General features: G+C 37.6%; 1 protein-coding gene across 14 annotated transcripts in view; it reads left to right on the forward strand.

The window, feature by feature from the left end:
• PICALM (phosphatidylinositol binding clathrin assembly protein) overlaps positions 1 to 17782 on the forward strand; it is a 101077-nt gene extending 83295 nt beyond the window's left edge. For 11 of the 14 annotated variants that reach the window (XM_030331204.1, XM_030331205.1, XM_030331208.1 and 8 more), the window contains 3 exons: positions 1452 to 1556; positions 14915 to 15017; positions 16283 to 17782. In XM_030331204.1, coding sequence (XP_030187064.1) covers positions 1452 to 1556; positions 14915 to 15007 — 198 coding nt within the window. In that variant the 3' untranslated portion in view covers positions 15008 to 15017; positions 16283 to 17782. Of the gene's footprint in view, positions 1 to 1451; positions 1557 to 6208; positions 6265 to 14914; positions 15018 to 16282 lie in introns of all 14 variants that reach the window. The other 3 variants (XM_030331210.1, XM_032595100.1, XM_030331206.1) reach the window with 2 other exon arrangements.
• The last annotated feature ends 10106 nt before the right edge of the window (positions 17783 to 27888 follow it).

Below are 27888 nucleotides of genomic sequence, written 5' to 3' on the forward strand. Positions count from 1 at the left end.
TTAACTTAAAAAAGCACTTAGTGCCACACATACTCTTAGTGCTTAACACAGAATCTTACAGCATTGGTTTCATAAATATTTCTAGAATAGTCATTATACAGCTGATATTGTTTATGAATTTTCCCAGTATTACTTAGCTTATTTTTTCCCTCATAACTTTGCTAAGCATTTTCTACTTCATTACAAACTCATTTAAACATTAATTTTAACTCCAACCGTTTGTGTGACCTTACATTGATACCATTGAAGTCTTATAAAAACCTTAATACTGTAGGGGAAGGGCAGGAATTACATTTGTTGAATTGTATCGGGGCAAATTCAGTCCAGTAAAGGCCAGAGAAACTTTGCTTTGACAGTGATTGCTACCATACAGAAATAGTCCTTTAAACCTTTAAGCTGCCTGCAATCCACATTCTACAGTGCCTTTACTCTCCTAGCTTTCTTAATATATACACTCACTTAGATAAGAAATGGAGGTAGTGGCTTCAACCCCACCCCCACCCCACCCCCGTACATGTTTGAGGTACTGTTACCAGTAGGAGACAACACCACCTTCCTTGGTATTGTTACTGCGGCCTCTGTGCTACTTCTTTATTTACATCTTCTGGAAGTAGCTTGTTTCCCACATATGAAGAAGTTTCACAGCTTTTGGATGGGTGGTTACTATAGAAGAAAGGAGTGTGCACAAAATCTCGCAGGTTAAAGTGAAGCTCTTGCTATAAATAGGAATTTAGTTGAAAGGTTAAATAGAACTTATGGAAAGATAAGACTTCAGAGTATGGCATTTTAACCAAAATAACGTAGTGGTCTGTGTATGTTCTGTTTGGTCACTTACTTATGCTGATTTTATACCATGGAGTGGTAATTTTTAAAGAAAGAGATGGTTGGTTGTGATTCTTTTTTCAGTTATAGAATGAACTAAACTCTTCATGTGTTATTTAAACCTCTTCTTGGTTTAAACCTCTTCTTGGTTCTCCCTAACAGTAGCAGAAATAAAGTTAAAGAGCCATAGAGAGTAAACCTCTTCAAAGAAACAACTATATTCACTTGTGATTACTTGCATAATGATGTAAGAGCTTGATCTAATATACAAAGGCAGTTTACTTTGAAATAGCTTCACTATTTTACAGTTTTTTAAGTTTTCCTGTGTCTAAAACTGACAAATTTGGAAATTTTGGATTGGTTTGAATTGCTTTGTCTGTCTTACTGTAGTAAGATTTATGTTTTTCTTAAATTTAAGCTTTTTTTTTTTTAAAAAACAAACTTTAGAAGTGAGTACATTAAAGACTTAAAAAAAAGCTCTTAAGAATTTGTAGCTGTATTTACAAGAATTTTTCCTTTGAGTTAAAGCAAAAGTACTAGTATTTTTCATTATTGACATCCTTCTTGTGTACTACTTAAGGAAGATGTCCGTCAACATCATTTAACTTAATATTTTTCTATTTTTTTAGCCTCCTCAAATGGGAAGTGTACCTGTAATGACACAACCAACCTTAATATATAGCCAGCCTGTCATGAGACCACCAAACCCCTTTGGTCCTGTATCAGGAGCACAGGTATTAATGTGCCATATGTAACTTTTAACGTGCTTGATGTAGAAAGAATATAATACTAAGAATTCCTCTTAGACAACTTGAGAAACAAGCTATTAGTGTTTTTTCCCCATTGATGGTGGATGTTGTCTTGTTTGCCTCTTTATCATCTAAGAGCTTTTAAGAATATTATTTGGAAGGAAAGCACAAGCAGATTACAAACATTAAGGATGAAAAATTCTTGATAACTTGTAGTTGGTCAGTCCAGAGGGTGGTTTTTCTGAGATTAAGGAACCTACTTTCTGTTCATGATTCTGGCTTGCTCTCCTTTGTGAACCCTAGAAACTGAGCTCCAGTGCCTTGGTTTGAATGGTGCTACACGAAAGATGTTGCCCTTGAGATGTTTGTACCACAAGACAAGTCTACAAAAAGATGTGAATGTTATTTTTTTTATTAGATAACTTCCTGCCACTGAGGATTGTATTTAAACACAAACTGGTGGGGGGAGGAAGGCAAACAAAGAAACAAACAAACAAAAACTAGCAATGCCATGCTGACCTAATTTCTTTGAAGGAGAGACTTTTCAGATGTTTCGTAGACCCTCTCCCAGGTCCTGAAATTTCACCCCAAATACTCAGTTTGTTTTTCATCCCATTTTTGTTAGCATTAGAGGAATCTGGATTTTTTGTTTTGTTTTGTTTTTTGAAAGTTTCTCCTCATTATGGGTAGGAGAGATATGAAATTTGTTAGTCCCTTCTTTCTGGCATACCAGTGGATGAGACACTCAGGAAGTGATAGAATTTTTTTTCTATCACAAGGGGATCGATCCTTTTGTTTTTCAGCCCTTTTGAAGAATTTAACTCATTTCATAAATTAGCATCTTAGGGAGCACCAGTAACTTGGGATGGGTAGTGAATTTCATTCTGATTAAAAGGTAAAATCCATGTTCTTTGCAATTCATATATTTACCCTCTTGCCTCTTTTTTCCATGTTAAAGTGATCTTCCTGTTTGTTTATCAGAGTATTTACCATGAAGGTTGCTGGGAGTAAGGGTACTTGATGCAGCCATAACTTTTTTATAAGTCACTTATTTCGTATGTATTTGTTCTTATAAGATGGATTATGGATATGTATACCTTTCTTTCCCGTCTTTTACCAGTAGTAGGCCTAAGTAGTGACTTAACTTGCTAAAGAAAGAAATATATTAGATTTTGATAATCTTTTAAAATGTTGATGATTTCCCTAACTATTGGTGTAGATGCTTTCTTGAGATTATATGTCTTCCTCATGTCATTTTGTTTTTCTGTTTTTTTCTTTTTCAGTTTTTTTCTTTGTTATCTATACTTTTAACTTCAGATATGTATCATTTATTTAATTAAAATTTTTTTTTTAATGTTTATTTACTTTTGAGAGAGCGAGCACACAGGGAGGAAGGACAGAGAGAGAGGGGCAGACATAGAATCTGAAGCAGGTTCCGAGCTGTCAGCACAGAGCCCGACGCAGGGCTTGAACTCATGAACTGTGAGATCATGACCCGAGCCGAAGTTGTTGGATGCTTAACCAACTGAGCTGCCCAGGGGCCCCCGTATCATTTATTTTTAAAAATTACTTTTATTTTTTTGCTGATTGGACTAAGTGATTAGCACCTGAAATGTATTTAAGAGAAAAAGCTATAGTCCAGAGCTATACATTTACCAGGAACTACTGACTACAGTAATTTTTTCCCTGATGTGTGACTAAACCCTGTATCCCCAGTCTGGGTCTTATCTTGCAGGCTCCTGTCTCGGAAACATAATACATCATAACCTTAAGCTTGGATAACACCAGACTGTTTGCAGGCACTTACTGTTTCACCCTCTTCTCAACATAATACCTAAGGTGGATGGGCCGACCATCCTATTTTTCCAATAGAGAAAGCTGAGACTTGGAAATGTTCTTCAGCCAAGTAAATGGTGAAATGCAACTATTCCCAGGAATCCCTCATTTCTGGTGCAGTGCTCATTTGTATCACTCTGCCTCTGTACTAATGGGACTGAGTCCATATGGCTACTCTACTAGCATGTAGCACTGAACCACTCTGCCAATCTTTTGAGTGTCCTGCTGGATTATAAACTACATTTACACATTTTAGGATATAACTACTATAAATGTCAAGAACATCTATAGTTGTAGGGAATGCTTTCAACCTTACTGAAACATTTTGTATGAATTTTGCTTTTTTAAAAAAATATATGGTTAAAAAAATCATAGTAAAAATCTACCTTTATAAAAAGTGCTGACTCCCTAGCATCTGCTCTTAATCCAGGTTTTATATACTGTTGCCTTCTAAAATCCACATAACACCAAAATATGCAAACATGAAACATCAAAAAACATGTGAGAATTTTCATGTCATGAAGAGACAGTGGCAGAACTACCTTTTCCTAACCAAATTATGTCAAAAGAGAAAAGAAATGAGAACATTAGAGCAATAATGCTCTATTATTGCTGATAATAATTAACTGATTTCTTCCAGTTAAGAAATCAAATTTGATGTGAGTACTTAACTTTGAATATTATAGATTAAAGAAAGCACATAAAGGAAGCAAATGGATAACCAGGAAAAAAAAATCAGGTGGCAATGAAGTGACTCAAAAAAGCTTCAGTCAGTTTGAATCAGTTGAACGGCAGAATCCTAAATCTTTTAATGTTACTTTTAATCCCTTTTCTCCCTTTGTTCTCCAGGTGTCTCATCACAAAGCCCTACTAATTGTTCCTCTGCTGTCATTAGATCCACCCTTCTTGTCTTCTGCTGGGACCCTTAATCTCAGGTTTCTTTTGCAGTAGTTTCCCTGTGTATCTTGCCTTGTAATTTAATCTATTTTATAAATACTCCAGTAATCTGATATGGCAGTATTTTTAGCGTCTTATCTCCGTATTTAAAAATAAGGAAGTGAATCTAAATATAACAACATGTGAACATCCCTTAGCTTTCCTTCTGCCTTAACAGCTGCCTCACAAAGTCTCCATATCTGTAACAGTAATAGTGAGTAAACAGAATATTCAGGTTCTTCAATTCCCATGCCTTTATAGTTCTCCGTAAGTATCCAGTTTTCTGCTGCTACTTATTATCTTTGCCACAAGGCCTTTATCTGTCATAAAGTAGATTTATTCTTTATTTATTCTTTAAGTTTTTATTTTAATTCTAGTTAGTTAACACATAGTGTTATATTAGTTTCAGGTATATAGTGTAGTGACTCAACAATTCCATACATGTCCCAGTGTTCATTCTTCACTAATTCTTTAGTCATCTCTCATGCCCTTTCAGTACTTCTGAGATCTAAAGTTCTTTTCCTTATCCTGTATTATTTTTCTTTATAGAACTTACCACTATCTAACATCTGTTCATCTGTCCCATCTGTCTGTCCATCATCCATCCATCTGTCCGTCCATCCATCCATCCAGTGTAACAAGAGACTCCTGTAGTAGATTGTAAACCTCCTAGAGGCAGGCTTCTATGTGGCTTGTTTACTTCTGTGGCCCTGGTTCTTAGAATAGTACCTGATTCGTAATAGTTTTGAACACTGTCAAACAAGTGAATCTGGTTGAAAAACTTTCCTTTTCTATTGTGTAACTTACTTGTTCCTCATTGACCTCTCTTTTTACTTACTTATGACCACTGTAATAATTTAGAGCAATGTTTAAGATTGGTTTAATTTGTTAGCTAATGGTTATTGTAACCTAAAATATTTGACAACTGTCACCTAAGGAATGAAGATACTTTTAATTTCGTGATTGATTTTTTTTAAGTTTATTTATTTATTATTTCTGAGAGAGCGAGCGAGAGCACGCTCAAGCAAGCGCACAAGTAGGGAAGGGGCAGAGAGAGAGAGGGAGACAGAATCTGAAACAGGCTCCAGACTCTGCACTGTCAGCATAGAGCCCAACACAGTGCTCAAACTCATGAGCCACGAGCTGCTGTGGCTCCCCTATGATTATTTTTAATAATTAAAACAATTAAACTATTTATGTTTGAAGTAGGTGAGTTTTTTTCATGTTTTAGTTTTTTTTTTTTTTTTAAGTTTTTTTTTTTGTTCAACGTTTTTTATTTATTTTTGGGACAGAGAGAGACAGAGCATGAACGGGGGAGGGGCAGAGAGAGAGGGAGACACAGAATCGGAAACAGGCTCCAGGCTCCGAGCCATCAGCCCAGAGCCTGATGCGGGGCTCGAACTCACGGACCGCGAGATCGTGACCTGGCTGAAGTCGGATGCTTAACCGACTGCGCCACCCAGGCGCCCCATGTTTTAGTTTTTAATTGTTCTTAGGTAGTCCCTTGAATTAATTTTGTCCATTCAAATGCTAGCTGTAACCAGATAGTTACATTTTTAAATTTTTTTAACGTTTATTCATTTTTGAGAGACGGAGCACGAGTGGGGGAGGGGCAGAGAGAAAGAGAGAGAGAGAGAGAGAGAGAGAGAGAGAGAAAGAGAAAGAGAAAGAGAGAATCTGAAGCAGGCTCCAGACTCTGAGCTGTCAGCACAGAGCCTGACGTGGGGCTCGAACTTAAACAGATTGTGACGTGAGCCGAAGTTGGACCCTTAAACGACTGTGCCATCCAGGTGCCCCCCCAGAATAATTTTCCTTAATGAATTACCTTTCAGTTCTCTCATTATTTCCTCTGCCCCTTTTTTCAGTTGGATTCCTACTTACTTGAAGACCAACACCATCTTTGTACGTGGTAAATGAAATGGTAATTTAAATGTAAAATGAAATCCCATTAAAATAGAACCTTTTAATCAAATCCCAGTACTACACCTAGTGCCAAAAATCTTTCCCTGCTCCTTGAAGTGCCTTTTTGAGTCCTGTTACTCACCCAGAACGTTACTTGTATCTTCTGGTCTTGTGATTATTCTAAATAAAGTTAATATTTTTGAGAGTATCTCAGCCCTCCTAGATATGTTCATCTTGTTACATTTGATGAGCCATTCCAAACAATGTATTCTGTGTCCTACATTATATCTAGGTTATAAGTGCTGCATTAGTGCCTGTTAGCTAATACCTTCCGGATGGCTGTTAGCTCAGACTAGACTATTCTGTTCTTTAGTATATTGTCTTTAATAGACTACACTGTAGTATTCACTATAGTAGTGAAATAATGACTTTCTATACACTTACCCTGTTCTCATCTCATTTTTTTGTGCAGGCTTATTCTGTATTTTTTAGATAGTTTTGTGTAACTGTTAGTTGTTTAAAAAGATGGGGATTATGTTCTGTTTCATGCCCAACACTGTAGCTTAAAAAAATACATATATGTTCTACATTAGTGCATCTTCCTAGATGTTTGACTACATGGAAAATACCAGCTCCCTGTGGTTAGTGATTTTTTTTTTTTCTCTTCTGTGCTTCCTCTCAGTTTTATTCACTATTTAATGGCTTGTTACAAGTGTGCCTTTTTGTTAACTAGAGTAGAATGGGACTCTTACACCTTCTCTTAATGGTGTTTTATGTAAATCTTACTGATACTTACTGGTGTATACATGGAAATGTCCATTGCTGACCAGTAGTTTGTTAAACTTATCCTGTATTGCAATATGCAGCTATTCTATTAGAAGCATGGAGACAGTTAATCTAGTTAGTTTCAGTTTTCTTTTGAAAGTCATTATGATGTGAAATAACACTCTTTTATTGAATATCATGCAGTTTAGATGTTGTTGAAGATCCTAAGGGCGGGGGGGGGGGCGGAGGTGGGAGTGAATGTTGTGTTAGTTATGTTCTTATCACTTCCTTGTATGAGAAACTCACTCTGATTCCATACTAATCTATTTTCCCAAAAGCAATATGAAAAACAGAATGTTACACTTGGGTATTTAATTTTTAAAATAGCTTTTAAGAGTTTTATTGGTTTTGATTGGTATTGTTATATTTTTGTTTGTTTTTTAAATGGAGGCTTGCCAGTTTTGTTTATGGAGGATATGGCTAAAGATGCAAAATGGATGCTGTGTTTTGTTTGTAATGGCCAGTTTGGCCAATTTTAAATAAGTCTGACATCAGTTAAGTGTCTGAAAGGAAACAAAGGCTTGTTGTGAGTGCCTTTTACCCTTCTAAATAGGAACACTGTTAGATATAGGAATAATTCAAGTTTTACAAAAAATTGCCTTTTTAATGACTTTCTTGTGTGTCAGAATTAGTGACTCTTTTTGTTATTGGGGCTTAGTTTCTTTCTCTTTTTTTCTTTCTTTCTTTTTTTTTTTTTTTTTTTAAACTTTCCTGGTGCATTAATTGTGGGTGTTGGCAGTGCCTCTTCTGTCAGCTGATCTGTCCAGCTGGATTTCTGTGAAAAAGGCCTTTTGCCTTGTCAGCAGTGTGTTATGCTCATTTATTCTTGCCTGGTAGACTGTAAGGAAATTTATTTTGGGAATTGGGATTTAGCACCATAGGTGAGAGTGGGTGGTTCTGTAGTCCCCAGGGCACACGTGAATCAGTCAAAAATTTGAGGAGTCCCATCTGCTGACAATTGAAGATATTAAGACAACCTGTAGAGTAAGACCTTCTTACTGGGTTTTTGCTGAGGACTTTCTTTGTAAAAAGTAGAGATCTAATTTCTTGTCTTGAAACCAGAACATATTCTTAAAATCTTGAATGACTGTAAAGTTCTACAAAATCTTCATGATGAACATCAGTGGCCATATACAGCACTGTATAGATGAAAACACAACAGTTTATTGACTGTTTAACATTTACTAGAGAAGTCCCTTTTAAAAAATTATTTCTCTACTCTCACTATAATTTTTTCCTGTATGTTAAATATAGCCATAAATTCTAGCTAAGTTGAAATTAATTGGGATAGCAGATTTTAGAGAGGAAACGAAGCACCTGCCTTGGTGTCAGCAGATCTGCATTTGAGTCTACTGTTAAGTGTCCTTAGACTGCATGTAACAAGGTGGACCACAAACTTGATGGCTTAAAACAGAAGTGTATTCTCACAGTTCAGGAGGCTAGAAATCTGAAAACAGGGTGTCAGCTGGCACAGGGCCATGCTCCTTCCAAATCCTCCAGAGTAAGATCCTTCCTTTCTTCTTTTCAGAGGGAAAGATGTAGCCCCAGTCACTTTTTGGTTGGCACTTCAGTCTCTGCCTCTGTCACATGGCGTCCTCCTGTGTCTGTCTGCATGTGGCATTTCCCTCTTATAAAGACACCAGTCATTGTATTAGGGCCCATTTTAACGACTTCATCTTAACTTGATGACATCTGCAGAGACGCTGTTTCCCTAAGGTCACATTCAGAGATAGGTCCTGGGGTTTAGGTCTTCATGTTTTTGTGGGAGGACACAATTCAATAGTGTCACCTTCTCACTAACAGTATTTCAGGGCAAGTTGCCTAAGTAACTTGCATGGACCTCAGTTTCCTTATCTGTAAAATGGTAATTTTACCTTGTGTACTTTATGTTTGCCATAAGAATCAAATAAAAATATTTGAAATTGACTTAGGGATGTGGAGGTTTGTTGTTTTTCTTTGTTGATTATTATAAGGAACTTTTTTGTTTTTAGAAGGAAATTTTATAAGGTTGCTTCATATTCAGTGCTTGTCTCTATTTCCATATTCTAATTCTAATACAGTTTATATTTCTTTCCATGCATTACAAGTAATCTTGATTGTAAATAATTCATACTTCATTACTTTGAAACCTTAATTACGACTCACTATTGTCTGACAACATCAGATGTAAATACGCAGGCATAGGCCACGGTGGTGAGATGGGGAAGTCGGGCTGAGCACAGCGTGCTTTAGGGCATTGATCGTCCACATGCGCAGTGTACTGTGGACATCGTTCTTAAGAACCAAGATACATCATTCTTCAGGACTGTATCAGAAGCACCTTAATTGGCTCACCGTTTATGGAAGATAGTGTTACCCAGAAGTATAAAACTTTAGTTTATAATAATTGAAATATTTGTTTGGACCAAATAAAAAAACTACTGTGTTTTGGGGGAGGGGTAAACTTTTTTGTGGAAATTCAATATATATTGAATTCAATATATATTCAATATATAAATTTTTAGTGGAAACTCAGTATATAAATCAGGCAAAAGCAAGCTCATATATGGAAGACAGTTTGGAAAAACTTTTTTAGCCAAGCTGAAGTGCTGCATTTCCAATAAATGGCAAATAAGTAGTACATTATAGGCACATTTCATTATTTTGTCTTCTGGCACCAGTTGACATAAACCTTAGCTTTTCATTCTCTTTGGTTTTTGAGGAGTAAGAAGTTGAAATCTAGTAGGAATCAGCAGTGAGCACTTATTTCAACTAAGTTGAGCCAGTGTTCTGTGATGCCCACCCATTAAGTAGGATTTTAAAAGGACTCTAGGAAGCACTTATGATATACAGAAGATGTTTATTTTTAGGTCAGTTAATATTTTCTCCCAGAGTTTAGGAAATCTTGTAATCTATTTCCCTTTCTCCAGTTTGGTTTTCTTTAACTATTGGTCAATGTAGGTTGCCCTAATTCTAATGAGATGACGTTAGATGCCATTTTGGAATAACTTATTGCTTCCGTATTAACAGTTGTAAATTATTATAGACTCTAGCAGTAGTCTGATGCCCTCAAGATGAGTAGTGCTTTGAGGGTGACAGGAGTAATGGTGGCATAACTTTGTGATATTACTGATGGGCAGAAACCCAAGATGGGGTTATGTTGAGCACAAACCCAAGAAGCAGTTATCAGAGGTACTAGAGTAAACCTACAGGGCAGGCCCTCTACCTTCCACAGTAAAGAAATCCTTTTAGCCACACTTCACAGGGACAAAGGAGGAATAGCTTTGTCTTTAATATAAAATACCGGAATGCAACACTGTATACTTATGTTCCTATGCAATGGGATCCAATTGCACCAGTAGTGTCCTGGCCATGTTCTGTTCATATTCATATGTTCATATTATCCAAAAACAGCTTCCTGTCCTGATGTTCTGTAACTCTGTGTTCAGTTTTATAACTGGTATTTCTGCCTCTGAGTGTTTTGATTGTACAGCATTATCGGGAAAATATTTTTTTTAAGCATGTAACCCTTAGTGTATGTATATTTATAAATTATATATTCCTACAGCAATATACAAAAATAGAAGTGTTAAATAGGTAAAAATTAAGAGAGAAGTTCTAGGTTTTATTTCTAAAGTCCTACTTTGTAGATCATTTTTATTTTTATACACAGCATGTTTTATCACCAAAAAGCATTTTAATTTAACATGTTATAGAATGCTTACTATGTGTAAATGGTTGCTAGTTTCTGAACAAGAATCAGGTAAAGTATATTTTCTCCGTTTAAGGTGAGTATAATATGGACAAACAAGTGACTGGTTGATGGCACAATAAGAACGATTAGAAGAGAAACACAGAGTGTTGAGAACACAGTGGAAGAATATGAGCAACATAGATTCAGAGTTGGGCTCTTATTTAAGAATAGAAGAGCATTTGATTGTAGGTGTAATTAGCATTTGAGCTACTAATATATGCCAGGCAACATACTGGTTGCTTTATGTATATTTTAATTCTCAAGATGGTCTTAAAGGGAGACACGCATATCAGGTCTAGATAGTCTAAACATTTCATAAAAAAGCCAGGATTAGATTCAATGCCATCCTTCTTCAAAACTCTGTCATCCCGGACAAAGGAAGTAATACCCATTTTTCTCTTAAGATGTTGACTTCACTTCTCCACCAAAGACAAAGTGAATCTCTACAGCATTGCTATTTGCTACCCAGGCTTTGGGGTGACTGCAGAATTCATATGGAAAGAAAAGATGTGGCAAAGTTGCTTCTTCTCTAAGAATTTTAAGCAGAGCCAATGATATGTCAGAAGTTTATCCTTAAATATCAATTCTTCACTCTCTCCAAAGCTTTCACTTGGACTAGTCTCTCTCTGAGACTGCTGTTATTTTCTTGTTCTAACCTGAAATTTTCTTTCTTTGCTGTTGGACAGGAGTCTAATGAAGGAGTAACCATTTTTGTTTTATGACATTTGGTGTAGCAGTAGAATTCTTTGTTTAAAAAAAAAACCTTTTAAGTGTGTTTGCCATTTATTAAAGATAACTTATGTTTTCTGTACTCTGTATTATACGAAACATACCTACAACCAAAAAAATCTTTGCTCTATAGATAAAAGCAAAAGTTTTTGGTAACATTAGAATTTTTGTTTTCATGTCAACATTATTTTTTAAAGGTTGACTAGGGTGGAGGGAAGGGGTAGAAGAATTTCAGCTAAGAGTTACCATCATCGGTTACTTGTAAATCTTAGTGCTTCTGTTTATGTGCTGCCCTTTGACTGCTTCTCAATATTTTATTTTCCTATAAAATGAGAAAGGAAGAGTAAGTAATAATGTCTGTATTAGACTCACGGTAAATGACTACTTTCTTTAAAGGGCATATTCCTTTGTGGTATAGGTCAGTTTAATTTGAACAAACTGTGATAGGTATGCTAATTTTTTTATAGGTCTGTGGGAATTGGTATAGAGAATATTACTTGAAATGAATGGGTAATTGGCTATGTTTTGTCTTTTTGTGATGGCATATTTGTAATAGGACTTAATTGGAATGGTCACCTACAGTTTGTTTTTTGCTGACTTTTAAAAGTTGGTGATTTTACAGTTAACGAAGATAGTTGGATTTTTTTCTTTTTCTTAAATTAGTTGTATTTTAGTACTGGAGCCCTACATAGGCTCTGATTTACTCACTTAAGTAAAGGAGGGTCAGCTCTTTTACTTGCAGGTGCTCCCACCAGATCCTGTTGCCCTGTCTTGCTCTTTTGTTCTTCCTCCTTTCCTTGAGCAGTAATTGGGCTATTACAGTATATTTCCTTTACTTTTTTATCCTTATTTACTACTCAGAACTGGCTACTTCTCACCAGTGCATCATGTGTCTGTGCTTTGGTACAGGTGCCAGGAAGAGGTGGGTACAGGTGGTCCAGGGCTGCTTCGTGGCCCCTCCCTTCGCACTCTCCAGTCAGCCAAACCAATTTCGGTCATCATTTCATATGCTTGGGATGAGCATTGATGATTTGAAACTTACTACAGGGGTATTAGATCTTGTTTTCTCACGTTTTAATTTAGCTACATATTTATAAATGTAAGATAAACGTGTGTAGATTTTACCAATTTAAGAGACTAGTAGTAGTATTAGAAACTGGCACTTTCCCCCTCCAAAGATACTGATTTTCTTTAACATTATTTGTAAGCCTGTGGGACTTCTCCCTATCAGTATGCTCCACATTGAGAAGAATAGAAGGGGCATTTTCCTCTGGGACTGGCAGGTTTTCAGACTGCCTGCTGGCCTCATAAAACATGTGATTTAAGAAGACATTTTACTGTGGGCTCTCATAGGAGACTTCAGATTTTGGATGCAATCTATCCACAATAAGCAGGGATTTTTGTTGTTTTTGTTTCTAACTTCAAGTGAAAGAATCTGTTTTGGAGAGAAACCCAGTTAATCTTAGACTCTATCCAGCTCAGTGACTGATGATCACTTTGCATACAATCATTCTTGTTTCTGAATGGTCATCCATGCTTGCTCTGAAGTGGGGAGTAGGAGGGGCGCCTGGGTGGCGCAGTCGCTCATCTCAGGCTCGTGAGTTCGAGCCCCACGTTGGGCTCTGTTAACAGCTCAGAGCTTGGAGCCTGCTTCAGATTCTGTCTCCCTCTCTCTCTCTCTCTCTGCCCCTCCCCAGCTCATGCTCTGTCTCTGTCTCTCTCAAAAATAAACATTAAAAATAATAACAAAATTGAAGTGGGGAGAAGGAGACATCTTTTCACTTAAGCTGCACCTTAATCTGTCTCTACCTGGATGTTATTTGAATCCCCAAACCCAGAGAGCTGCTCCATCCTCCCGTCTGTAGCTGCTTGTGTAATTCCATCATCTTTCCATTGTCTCTTTCCATTGTCTTAGAACATTTATTTCTGAGAACAAAGTATGGATCAGGAAAATGACTCGACCACTAAAATAACTGAGGATGATTTCTCAACTTTTAAATTGACTTTGGCATCTACAATAACAAATTGCATGTACTTGTGATGTAATATTTGCTGAAAGTCATTGGCTATCCATTTTCTATAGTGCTTTTCTTAAAAAAAAAAATTAAAGGTAGAAATGAGATCACCTTCAACTAGCAAAGACAGATTATGAGGCTTGAAATCTGTTATAGAATTTGAATGTTGGAAGTATGAATTGAAACCATTCCCACTTGATCATCTTTGATTTAGTACTCAATTGAACATCCCTAAAAGGACGACTCATTTCATAATAGCCCCGTGCTTGCATGCCTTTGCATTCTTTTGCAGGGGGAGAGAAAAAAAAAATTAAAGTTTACTCCAAACTAGGGGCACCTAGGTGGTTTAGTCGGTTTAATGTAGACTTTGGCTCAGATCATGATCTCACGGTTCTTGGGTTCCAGCCCCATGACAGCTCAGAGCCTGGAGTCTGCTTCAGATTCTGTGTCTCCCTCTCTCTCTGCCCCTCAACCGCTCATGCTCTCTCTCTGTCTCAAAAATAAATAAACATTAAAAAAAAAAAACCATAAAAAAGTTTACTCCAAACTAAAATGGCTCGGGTTTGGTTTGAAATACTCAAAGTAGGTTTGGTGACATAGGAAAATGAACATCTTTGTTCTTCAGGAACTTTCTTTGAAGGAATACTAAAGATATGTTATTGAGTTTAATAAACGATTTGCCTCAAATTAAATGATAGCTCTAATTCCAAGAATCAAACAAATGTAATAAAGTAGAAAACAGAATCAAAGATCTGAAGTATTCCCTATATTCAAGGTATTATGTGGGCAGTTAGACTAGGTGACCTCAAAGATCACTTTCACCTCTTAGTATATGCATCAGCTACAGCATATCCAGAGAAACAGGCAGGAGACAACTCCGTGTGAAAAAAGTGTGACCTTCCACCTCTTAGGAGGAAGGAAGGAAAGACTATTGCAGCTAGATGCGTTTGGTTTGGACTGAGGTTGGACTTTGCACAGCTTTTGACAGATAGCCTGGATACACGAAGCCATCTTCCCTCAATTAAAAAGGAAAAAATCACAAGCACTTCTTCTCTCCCCTGCACCCCCAATAGAAGTCTTAACTGTGGGTCAGCTTTTATCGACCTTTTTGAGTAAGATACTTTATTCCTCTGGAATTTCAGAAACAATTTGTTTTCTGAAAAACACATGCCATTTGGATACCCTTTAAGTTGACATGTGATTGAAACTTTTGTTTTAATAATTCCATTTTCTCTAAAGGCTGCCTTTATATTTATTAAAGATGACAAAACAAAAACCACTTCTTCTTTCATTACATTTTCTGCTTTCATGTTCTGTCATTCAGAGATCTTTTTTTCTTTCCCTCTCTCTGTCTTCTTTTCCCCCAGCTGTCGGCAGCATCCAGCCCCTCCAGTCACAGTCCTCACAGAGCTTCAGGAAAGGACCCTTTTGCAGAGCTCTCTTTGGAGGATTTCTTATAAATCACTTTAGGTATTATTGCTGCTTGTTGGGGGAGATGGGGACTTATATACTTTAAAAATTTATCAAGTGTTAAACACAATTCACTCTTCTCCTTTGTTTCTTTAAAGGACTCTAGGTTCTCTCTTTTCCTCCTCCTTCTCTGTTCTTTAGGTGAAAAATAAAAATAGATCAAAATAGGACATAAGGACAAACAACTTTTGGAAAATACCTTTAACATAATTAGAAGGTGTGAAATCAAAGAACCATCTTTCATGTTTACATGTGAGCATCCACTGCCCACAGCAGATGGATGAGATCAAATACCACCCTTAAAAACTGGGTATTTTCATCAGTCTTAAAAGATTTGCATAGAAAACATAATTTTACACACTGGATTAGAGCTTGATTAGGAGCATCTCTAGTTTTAATATAATGTCCTTGAATGTTAGTTGTGAAGAATTCATTTTAACAGTTTCTTAAAGTGTTATGTTTATGTGTGCCTTTTCATTTAAAAATAGTAACATTTTCCCCAAAACAGACTTTTGTTTTATTTTTAAATTAAGGGCAAGGGAACACTTCTGTCCTTTTTGATAGAAGGATTCTGTGTTTGATTCACACTGCCTCTTTTTGTTGGAAGACAGTGTAATTTGTTCTTCTTGATGCTCTAACCCCCAGTGTGTAGGTATATAGCTTCTAGATCTTTGAGAGTTTGTATTCTTCTGATTTGACAAGTTTATTAGCACATCTACTTCAGTAATGTCTTTGGAGGAACACTTTAAGGGAATTCATGAGTGAAGTGTCTGAGCAAATAGTGATGCCCTATTGAAATCTTTTCCTGTGTAGATCTTTGAGATTTTGATTTATGTTAGTAAAGAAATGATTTAGTAAGCATATTACAGTTCCCTCAATTATCTCTAATTTTATGACATCATTTGTAAATAATAATTCACACTTTGCTGTTCTAAATGAGATTTTTCACATAGACTATTTGTGTTTATGGAGAGATGTTCTGAACTTGTTATTGAAAAGTTGCTCGTTCATATTCTTTCTTCCCCATCTCTTGGTTTTTAATAATTAGAAAGATCTATTTGAAGTCCCTATAGTTAGTCTTTACATATTGAGTTTTGACACATGATAAGCTGATAATACTTAGTTTGGTGATCAGCGTTGTGATAAACATGCTATAAACATTTCTGGGCCAGTTGAATGGTAAAAGCCACAAAGCATTTTTATTTGTGAGAAGACTTCCTAGAATGCAGTGAATCAACTTACACTCTTTTTTTTTTTTTTTCCAGATACAGTTTATGTAACTAGATGGAAGAGAATGGAATTATTCCAAAAAGACAAGTGCTCAAGCAGCAAATACTTACTTCGAGCAAAATCCAAACTGCTGTCTCTTAAACTCTCTTCTTCCATTAGAATGCTACAGTAACCCAGTGAAGGCCCATGAAGGAAATTGGGACTAGTATATAGGAAAACGTATCAATACAGTTTATAAAGCCAAGAATTGCCATGATTTCAGACTAAGATCTTTTTGGTGACTAACCCTTCAGTTCTTTCAACTCTTATTAATACCCATAATCAGTAACCTACCAAGAAAAAAGCCCTTATTTGGAAAGTGTGAAATTTGTATTTGGAAAAGCTGCCTGGAGAGAAGAGCTGTGTCCTTTCCTGTAATGCAACAGGACTCTTTTGGGGGGATCAAAATCATAATTCTTAATTATGCAGTATCTTTCTTTTCTCCAGTCCTCACAGAAACAGTAACTAAAATTAACTTTTCTTTTAAAAAATTATATATTCAGTTTGCAGTAGACATTCCTTAAGTATTTGTATTTATTTATGATTATCAATTTACGTAACATTAATATTGTATCAGACCTCCTTATGAAAATGAGTATGGATGTAAACAGTATGTTTGATTTTTATCCATAAGAATGAATCTGATTCCGAATGCTTTTCAGCTGACATACAGAGCACTAAATATTTTAAGGCAAGTCCATAGGTCTGAATCGCTTCAGAATTCTCAGTCTCTATGGGATTTAGGGAAGCATTATAAATGCATTAATCCTTATAGTCAATTCTGTGCCTAGGATTTTGCAAGGGAACAGTTCACTGACTAGGAAAAGCACTACATTTTAAATTCAGCATTAGTGCATTGGGAAGGAACTTTACTGCTTTGTGCTTGGCATGTCATTATTTTCCATTTGACATTAGGGCCTTTCCAAAATGAATGTGAGGAATTGCTTTCACTTCAAGACTTTCCTTCTTTTCAGTAAAACTCTAGGAGGTGTTATGGGGGGAGGGAAGGGGACAAAATCCTTGAAACCTTTTATTTGGCTCATGCCATGTTATGATCATGTACCTTTTAAATAAGGGGAAATAGTATCTTTAAAGTTAATGTCTAGCCAAGAGTTTAGTTAACGAAGAATTAAACTGCACTGTTGATCGGTGCTTTGTGTAAATACATCTTAACGTTTCGGTTGAGAGGGGCCTTAAGAAGGACAGTTCGTTGTAGGAAAGCAATTCTGTACATGAGTTTAAGCATACTTGTTGCATTGTCTCTGCAGATTCTATTTTTGTTTACAATATTAAAATGTATGTTAGCAAAAATGGGTGGATTTTCAAATAAAATGCAGCTTCCACAAAATTTTTGTTATGGTATTCTGGTCTGAGGTGCATTTTTTTCCTTTTTCCTTTTTCCTTATCATCAGTATCATTTTTTGCTAATAAAAATATACCCAGGTGATTATATTTGCTGATTTAATAAAATGTAAATTTTATTTGTTTTAACTTAATTTCCTTAAGGATTTTTCTTTGTACTTTTTTGTCACTTTTTAGACTCATTGATAATCTAAACTACTTACTAAAATTGTTTATGTCTTTTGATCAGATGCCTTCAGTCAGGTAAGTTTCAGGGAGAAAATGCTTGATGTTTGGCATATTAATGCATGTGTTTATTGTGCCAAGGAAACCTCTGACTGTATCGTGTTTCATATTGAAGAGTAAGTAGGATTCAGAGTACATGAGAAAGGGATTAAAGGCTTTGTGTTGATAATTATCTGCATAGTATTTGCCATGGTTGGAAAAAATTCATCTGTAGCCAATATACTTTGTTAACTTTACTAGTTTTTAAGTTTCACTATCATTAAACCATTTTCATATAAACTGGGAAATTGTACTTTTGTAGTTAACTTCCTTAACATTCTCACAGATTTTGATTTGTCTTATGTTGAGTGGATGTTCATATTTCAGGTCTATGGCTTGTCCTTTTATAATTACAGCAGCAGTAGTGTTTTGTATGTTTATGAAGGTGCTTTGTAAATATTTTCATCCTATTGCTGAAAAAACTTCTGGGCTTGTTGGATAGGTATTATCCATATTTTACCCATTTTACAAATTGAAATCAGGAATTAGAAAAGGAACTTGATCAGGCTGATAAGCTAATAGAGGAGTCTGGTCTTTAGTTTCATGGTCCATTGTCCTTTTTATGACCTGCTGTTGTTAATTCAGGTGTATAAACTAAACAAAGATTTGTATCCCTGTGCAGTGTAGACCGATGACTACTCTTCATTTCCACACGGACTTCCTCTCTGAAGCACATTTCCTGCTTCCTGCTCTGATGCCCAGACATTATTGACTAGGAAATATACAAAACATATGATCATATTAACTTTAATCACAATGTAACAAGTGAGGTAACTTAGCTGTTGAATGCATAACTATATTATTAGGTTATAAGCCTGTACATGCCCAAACCATCTTAGTTCCCAAATACCAAGTTGGTGGAGGCTGCAGAGAGAAGTTAGATTATTAGCTATGGAGGGCAGCTATACTCGTCCCAAATCATTTTCAAAATTAGTCTTTTGCTTTTGGCTTAACATCTCGTTATTATCATTCAGCATTTCTTAATTTAATTTTTTTTTTTTACTTTTATTTAGGGGTGCCTGCTGCATGACTTAGTTGGTTAAGCATCCAACTCTTGGTTTCGACTCAGGTCATGATCTCATGGTTTTGTGAGTTCGAGCTCCACATTGGGCTCCGTGCTGACAGTGCAGAACCTGCTTGGGATGCTCTGTTTCCCTCTGTCTCTGCCCTTCCCCAACTCCTGCTGTTTCTGTCTCTCTCAAAATAGATAAATAAACTTTAAAAAAATCTTTAAAAAAAATAAAGTTTATTAGTTTGAGAGAGAGCAAGAGTATGAACAGGGGAGGGGCAGAGAGAGAAGGGAGAGAGAGAATCCCAAGCAGGCTCCACACTGTCAGTGCAGAGCCCAATGTAGGGCTAGATCTCACGACCCACAAGATCATGACCTGAACCGAGATCAGGTGGCTTAACTGAGCCACCCAGACTCATTTTTTTAAAGCTGTCTTTTTCTTAACCAGTGACTGTGAGAGTCCATATTTAGGAAAAGACCTATGTTACACTAGGAATTTTTTACTTCTCCACAAACCAACAAAACATGACCCCTGAAAAATACGCTTTTATGGGATAAGTTTCTCCTTCAACTGAATAATTTATTCATCATCACCACCAAACATGTTTCCAAAGTCTGAGGTTCAGAGTACTGATGTACTTAGTACTCAGGATGAGTGTGGCTCCATGTGTTCAGCAGTGGCTGGGTCACAGACTGCATGGAGAGGTCACAGCACACAGCCAGATGAACTTACTCTTGGAGAAAAGATGGCTTCACAGCTTCCATCAGTGGCCTCCCCAAGTAGCTTAGTTCTTTGTTCAGCCATACTTGTTACCTTCCATGGGTCTGACTAGCTTGAAATTCTGCTGTCTGGGCTCTGAATGGAGAGCTGCAGTATCATCATCTATTTTGGTGTGTCACCAATTAGAAATGTTTTCTAAGTCTTTAGCTAGTATTTCTAGTCTAATTTTCATGTGAGCATTTAGTGAATGCCCCATTTGTTATTGAAGCATACAAGTTGAGTTCTTAAGCCATATATGAAATTACATTGTCAAAAGTTGTGTAAAGTTCTTTCTGTGGTATGGGGGAGGGAGCAGGTACAAATCTCTTGAGGCAGGATAGTAGGTTACACTGATGGTAGGCAGACAGGAGAAAAAAGGGAAGGGAAAGTTTTATAGAAGCTTTGTTTTCCAATAGGTTCTTATTTAAAATAGCTCTTCCAGGGGCGCCTGGGTGGCTTCTCGTTTAAGTGTCCGACTTCGGCTCAGGTCATGATATCACTGTTCACAAGTTCAAGCTCTGCGTCAGGCTCTGTGCTGACAGCTCCGAGCCTGGAGCCTGCTTCACATTCTGTGTCTCCCTCTCTCTCTGTCCCTCCTCTGCTCACACTTTGTCTCTCAAAAATAATAAAAACATTAAAAAAATTTTTTGAATAGCTCTTCCATGGGGCACCTGGCTGGCCCAGTGGTAAACCAAGTGACTCTTAATCTCAGGGTCATGAGTTCAAGCCCCACATTGGACTTGGAGCCTACTTAAAAACACACAAAAACCATAGAATAGTTATCTGCTACGAAACGTAATTTTTTTGTGTGCACGTGCATGCACGAGTGGGGCAGGGGCAGAAGGAGATGGAGGTTTTTTGTTTTTTTTTTCAGCTACAAATATATATTTTACAATCCTTTTATTTTTATGGAAGTATAGTTAGCATACAGTGTTATAGTAGTTTCAGGTGCACAACATAATGATTCAACAAACGAATACATTACTCAGTGCTCATCACATTTAGTGTATTTTTTTCCAAATTTTTTTAATTTACATCCAAGTTAGCATATAGTGCAACAATGATTTCAGGAGTAGATTCCTTAATGCCCCTTACCCATTTAGCCCATCACCCTTCCAGCAACCCTCTGTCTGTTTTCTATATTTAAGAGTCTCTTAGGTTTTGTCCCCCTTCCTGTTTTTATATTCTTTTTGCTTCCCTTCCCTTATGTTCATCTGTTTTCTGTCTTAAATTCCTCATGAGTGAAGTCATGATATTTGTCTTTCTCTAATTTCACTTAGCATAATACTTTCTAGCTCCATCCATGTAGCTGCCAATGGCAAGATTTCATTCTTTCATTGCCGAGTAATACTCCATTGTGTGTGTGTATATATATATATATATATATATATATATATATATATACCACATCTTCTTTATCCATTCATCTGTCGATGGACATTTGGGCTCTTTCCATACTTTGGCTATTTTGTTGATAGTGCTGCTATAAACATTAGGATGCATGTGCCCCTTCGAAACAGCACACCTGTATCCCTTGGATAAATACCTAGTAGTGCCATTGCTAGGTTGTAGGATAGTTCTATTTTTAATTTTTTTGAGGAACCTCCATAATGTTTTCCAGAGTGGCTGCACTGTCATAGACTCTGGGTCTAAAGTTCTCTCTTGTCTGGCAAGAGAGTAGGACTCAGGATGAAAAGCGGGAGATGGCTAAATGTCCAGGAAAAGACAAGAGCCCCGAATAAGGGTCCTTGCCTGTTTTTATTAGGATCAGAAGGCTTACAAACATGGCGGTGGATGTGCACAAAGAGACAATAAATCTGTGAACATTAACTTGTGGACGTGAGGGAAAGGGGTTCTTCAAGATATTTGGGGTTAGGGGTTTGGGTTAATAGAAAGCAAAATCCTGACGCCGGGCAGTCTGGCGGAAGGTTGTTTGCAGCTGACGTGAGGCAGCACCTTTGTTTATCTTAGCTAGCCTAAGGGATGAGACTGGGGAAATCACCTCAGGGTTGACAAGGCACCTTTTGTTAACCATCTCTCCTCTGGGCTGCTTCACCTGCAGCACAGAGGTCTATAGACCTATTTACATGTTTACCTAACTTAGTCCTTTCTTCCTGTGAAAGCAGCTTTCTGCTATAGTACTAAATTGGGGGTGCATCCACTCTGAATATCTAATCTTCTTTATTTCCTATACCTATGTTCTATATTGGTGCCTGGGCACCTCCCTATTTTGGGGCCTTTGCCTCTCCCTCTCTATTCTGGGGGCTTAAGCCCCCTTTCTCTATCCTTACTCACCTAATCTTGTTTACCCAAACTCACCTGTGAGCAACCTATGGCTTTGTACTTCTTTATGCCTTGTTAATCCATTGGTGTAAGCCCGGGGGATTCCTAAACTTATCCTCCACAGCTCCTCCACAGTTGGCATTCCCACCAGCAGTGCATAAGAGATCTTCCTGGGAGAGAGATTCTTAAGCCGGCTCCACATTCAGCATGGAGCCCGAGGCAGGGCTCAATCCCATGACCCTGGGGATCATGACCTGAGCCGAAATCAGGAATCCAATGCTCAACCAACAGACTAAGCCACCCAGGCTTCCCCCAAAAATGATTTTAAGGTTGGTTTTGAAATAAAAATAGCCGTGTGAGAATCGCCTGGGGAGCTAACCTTAGCTCAGTCTGAGCCTTCCACACTCAGGCACCCTGCCTGTCTCCCTTGAGACTGGGTACTTGTCAGCTGTCTTATACCCCCATTTAAACAAGCACAGGGTTATCATGCCCTTGCCCCTCGACTGGGACTGTAGGGAAGAAAGTATCAACAAAGTAGATCATCCCCACTCCCCACCTGCACCTGGACTCCATGCTGTCTGCACTAATGCAGAACTTCAGTTGATTTCCTTGGCCTTTCTGGAACACTTTACATGGAAGCATCAGGCACACCACACGGCACTGCCAGCTAACTTAAGGGTCATGTTAAAAGGCACAAAATGAAATCTATTTCTCTGTTCACTTTTGTCCTGAAGTAGGGTAGGAACTGAAAAGCTTTTCGCTTCCATGTAATTGCTTGAAGGAGGCTCCAAGGGCCTGGAAAAGGCAGGCAGAGGCACTGTGGTAGGGGGGGGGGGGCGGGAAACAGAGGTGACACGAAGCCCAATAAAGATGGCTGTGCCCATTGTTTGGTGTTCATAACACCTGTTGCTCGGAGCTGATCTTTTACAACCATTACACTCATATGTGGACCTTAATAATTTGTGATAGAATTTACGTCACATAGTGGCTCCGAAGTAGAAATGAAAGAATGACGGTTCACTTAATCTTACAAAGGTTAAGCTGGTGTCATTCTGGCCTAAAAGCAACAGTACAATAGGATAATAGGAAATTATAGAAAATATAAGTCTCTGTTCCCTACTCCTGGCACAGAGTTCCTAAAACTCTTACAATTTAAGTGTTAGTCCTAGGAGCATCTCTTGTTTTAATTGGCCTTCCTGGTTCCTGACACAAAATTACTAAATCTCTTGAAATTTCCTGGGTGCCAGGGGTGTCTTGCTCTAATGAGGCAACTCTTGGCTCCTGGATGCCTTCAGAGAATGAAGGCTGGCCACTAGAAAAACCAAGCCAATCATTAGAAGCCTCCATAAAAATCCCAGTATTAAGGGATCTGGAATAAAGAGAAGGTGGACTTTTAACAAGCTGTTTTTATCAGCACCATATATCTGGGGAAGGGGGATTGAGATTATCAAAGAAACAACTGTGTGAGTGTGGAATAAGGGCAAGTTCAGGGATAAATCCCAGAGATTATCTCCATTATTAAGGGATATATAGTAAAGGATTAATGGAGGCCAGGAAAAGAACAGAGCTGAAGATTAACTATTTTCAAAAAGACAGGAAATCATAACATGCTGGTGAAGATGTGGAGGAGGGAACTCTGTGTGCTGTTGGTGGGAATGTAAACTAGTACAGCCACAACAGAAAACAGGATGGGGTTTCTTCAAGAAATTAAAAATAGAACTAGGATCCAGCAATCCCACTTCTGGGTATATATCTGCAGGGAACAAAATCATGATCTTGAAGTGATACCTTACTCTCATGTTCACTGAAGTATTATTCACTATAGCCAAGGTATGGAGATAACCTAAGTGTCCATCAGCAGATGAATTGATTTAAAAGATTGTAAGATATATATACATATACATACACACACACACTGGAATATTGACTAGTTATTCTTAAAAATGAGGGAAATTATTGTCATTTATGACAACCTGGATGAACCTGGAGGGATTATGCCAAGTGAAATAAGCCAGACAAAAACTAACACTGCCTGGTCTCACTTATATGTGGATTCTGAAAAAATAAAAAAAAAAGTCAAAATAATAGAAACAGAAAATTGGAGGGTGGGGGAAATAGGGAGAGAGGTTGGTTAAAAGGTGCAAAGTTTAAGTTATAAAAAGAATAAGGTGTGAGGATCTAATGTATAACATGGTGATATAGTTGATAACACTATGTCATATAATAGAGATTTGCTGAGAGAATGAACTTAAATGCTCACCCCCCACCACCCCTCAAAAAGGTAAGTATGTGAGGTGTTGGATGTGTATATAACTCTATGGGAGGAATCCCTTCACAAAGAATATATATATTAAATCATCACATCATGTACTTTAAATATTTTTAAATGTCAATTATATCTCAAAGATGAAAACAATGTAGCATTATGAGATAGGTTGCAAAATCAATGGGAGGAAGGGAAATGCTGAGTGGTTATCAGACTGGAGATGAGATGGGGTAAGTGATGAAAGAAAAGCAAATGGGTAGCCTGGAATATGAACATATACAGAAGGCAATTTGCATAATATTAGTCTTTGAAGAGCATTCTTCCCTTCAGAGAGTATTTCTGTCATTGAGTGAGGCACCTGCTGCTTGATGAGACAGTTGCTCCATAGATGGTAAGTGTGGACTCTGCAGCCATGCTGGGGGTTTAACTCCTAGTTTGAGCAATTTATATAACTGCCCATGCCTCGATTTCTCCATCTGTAAAATGGCATAATAATGCCTACCCCATATGACTGCTGTTTGTAATTAATGAATTAAAAATGGAGGCATTTAGGACATCTTTGCATGTAATAAAGTTTCAGTACACTTCTTGAAATACAGAATAGCTTGTGGTCAAGAGCCTAGATCCTGGAGGCAAAACATCTGTGTTCAGATCCTGACTCTGTCCCTTACTAGCTGGGGGACTTTGGGAAATTTATTAAATTTCCCTCTGCCTATTTCTTCATCTGTAAAGTGAGAATAATTCTGGACCCACTACATAGGATTATAAGAAGGATCAATTAGGTTAATATATAATATACATAATATATGTAAAGTGCATATAATATATGTATATGTGCATATATATGTAAATATATGTAATATATGTAAAGTGCAACAATAAGAGCATTTAGGTGTTTGCCATTGTTAGTTATTACTAAAGAGCCTTTTTAAATGTCACTCTTTGGACTTGTTCACCCTGCCCTGTTTGCATTGTGCTGATGTTAGCCCAGTGCTCTGCTGGAGGTCTCATGACGTGATTCCAAAGCAGAACCCTGAACCTCTAACTCCACACGTCCTCACATAAGCAGGAGTCCTTGATTCTGAAGCAGCGGCAGTAATTCCTGAGTCTGGTGTGACAGAACACATTTTTGAAAATAGTCAGCCCCCACACATCTAAGTATACTTAGGTCAGCAGCTTTAGATGCCTCAGATAAAGCAGAATACTTTCTAAAGTCATTTGAGCTCCCCTCCTTTTTTTTCTTTTTAACAGAGAATAAATACTTACCCAAGTCTTATTTAGTAGAAGAGACTATGTTTTACTATTGGAAACATTGACTTCTTGTTTGGTAAATATTTATGCTAGTCTCTGTATCAGTATTCGATTTGGCTTGTGTGTAACAAAATTCATACGATGATTCAAAGAAGACAAGTTTATTTTCTCCCATAAAAGTCTGAGCTGGCATGGCAGCTTTGCTCATCAGATTGATAGGTGCCTACTTGCTGTTCCATAGTCCTTAAGGAGCTCCTTCCATCTCATAATTCTCTGTGGCTGAGCAGCATAACACCACCCCAAGCAGCAGGATAGAGAAAGTAGGGAGAAAGGGAGAAGAATTGTGCACAATTTCTCACATTCCATTGGCCAGAACTTTGTCATGTGGCTGCAAGGGAGGCTGGGAAATAATCTTTAATTTAGGTGACCATGTATTCAGCCAACATAGCTAAATCAATGCATTATTATAGCGTAAGGGGGACAAAGGAGTACTAGAAGCTACTATCACGATCGTTTCATTTTCATTAAAAGAATTGCTAAGTTCTTGAGCCTTTTTCTGATCAGTGACTTTAAATCCCTCCCATGTCACATATTGTAAGTTTAGATCTGAGATATACTAATATATATATATATATGTTATATATATATATATATATAGTTTTACAATTGAGTTATTTCAAAGAAATTAAATAGAAAAAGTGTCAAATGCTTAAAAATTAAAAAGAAGTGAATCCAAACTGCTCATGCTCAGTGTGTGTTACAAGACATGTTGAAAATGTGTACCTTCACACCAGATTTCAGGCACAGCAGGATTCCATATTGACAGTTTTACATAAATAGCACCAAAGTCACAGAAGTCACTTTTTGAAGTGGCTAGAAGAAACTGATGCAAAAGTGAAACATAACAAAGAACAAAGAGCATCAAAGACCCAAAGTGCCAGAACCTCAAATGAGGCCAGAGCACTTGGATTTGGAGTGAGGGCTTTAAGGTAAAAATGCTTCTCTGGCCTCAGTTAGTCATACAGAGGGGAATCCAGCATAGTTAATTTTCATTCCTCTTAGGAGGGAAATGTTGCAAGTCCTAGCATATTTTTATGGCTGAGACTATACAAAAAGATGGCCCTAACCCAAGAAGGCAGGAGGTCAGTGAGTTGAGCACCCAGCTTAAGGAAGGAAATGCTGACAAAACATTTTACTAAGAATCTGTGAGGATATCTGAATCTGCGGTCCCTTTCAAACTCATTCACTCTGCTGGAAATCTGAAAACATTTCTTTATGCTTCTTTAAAAGCATCTTGAAGGTTTTTAACACTCAGATCCTAAGAACAGAATGACTTAAAACATAACCAACCAAGTCACAGTCCAAAAAAGCAGCCTTTCAGGGAACTTGAGCCTCATAAAGTGTCAGGAATAGGAAATGGAAATACTTAACCGAGTTAAAGTCACTAATATTTAGAAAGCCTCTGTTGCTTTGAGAGCACATTTCCTTGCAGCTAGTGCAAAAGCCAGTTTTACTCCAAGAAAAATACAGAGAAACTGTTGTGTTGAGCTCTAGTAAAACAAGGAAGGATCAAGCGGACCTTTAACAAACAGCCCTTTATTGCCACAAAAATCCCCTGGCCTCCTTGCTCCCTGAATGGCTCTAGTGTCTGGCTAGAAGATTCAAAAAGAAACAAAAATGGTAACCGCTGGCCCACAGTGCCATGCCCTGCCTCCCCCACACTCATGAAAATTTTGGAAATGGGTTTACTACTGGTCCCTACTGCCAGGTGTTGATTGGCAGAGGCTGCGTATGGCCTCTTGGAGCCCTCACACCAGGTGGCAGCTCAGTCCCTGTCCCCAGCCACCCAGGACAGAATGAACCCCTTCATACAGCTACCATCAGAGACAGGTCAGCGCTTCACAGCATCTGGTGGATGGGACCCAGGCACTCTCTATGCCTTTGTAGTGAATGCTCTGCAAAGACTTCTTGGGCCTTCCTGCCAGTGATTACCGTTAAGTGCCAGTCATTATTTCAGCTGCCATATCCTGCATGTCTAGTATGTGCAGGTTACATGTACTCTTTCTAATCCTTAAAATAATCCTGCCATAGGAGAATTAGGTCCATGTAATGAAGTTGCAGAAACCAGGCTTAAAATAAGTTAAGTGACTGCCCAAGATTCAAGGTAGCTGGCCTGACTCCACAAAATGTTTTCTCCCACACTCTACCTCATCTCTACACCTCCTTAATTTCTCCAGATTTATCTAATCCCTAGCTCCAAAAAAGCAATTTCCCAGCCTGAAGCTAAAGCTGCTGACCACCAGTCTCTATCCTTCTGCCCCTCAAATCTTGAATAGCAACATATAAAACTCACATGCTTGGTTATTCTGAAAACTGAAACCACATAAAAAGCATAAGATCCTCCTAA

Source organism: Lynx canadensis, chromosome D1, assembly GCF_007474595.2.
Source record: "Lynx canadensis isolate LIC74 chromosome D1, mLynCan4.pri.v2, whole genome shotgun sequence".
Classification (NCBI taxonomy): domain Eukaryota; kingdom Metazoa; phylum Chordata; class Mammalia; order Carnivora; family Felidae; genus Lynx; species Lynx canadensis.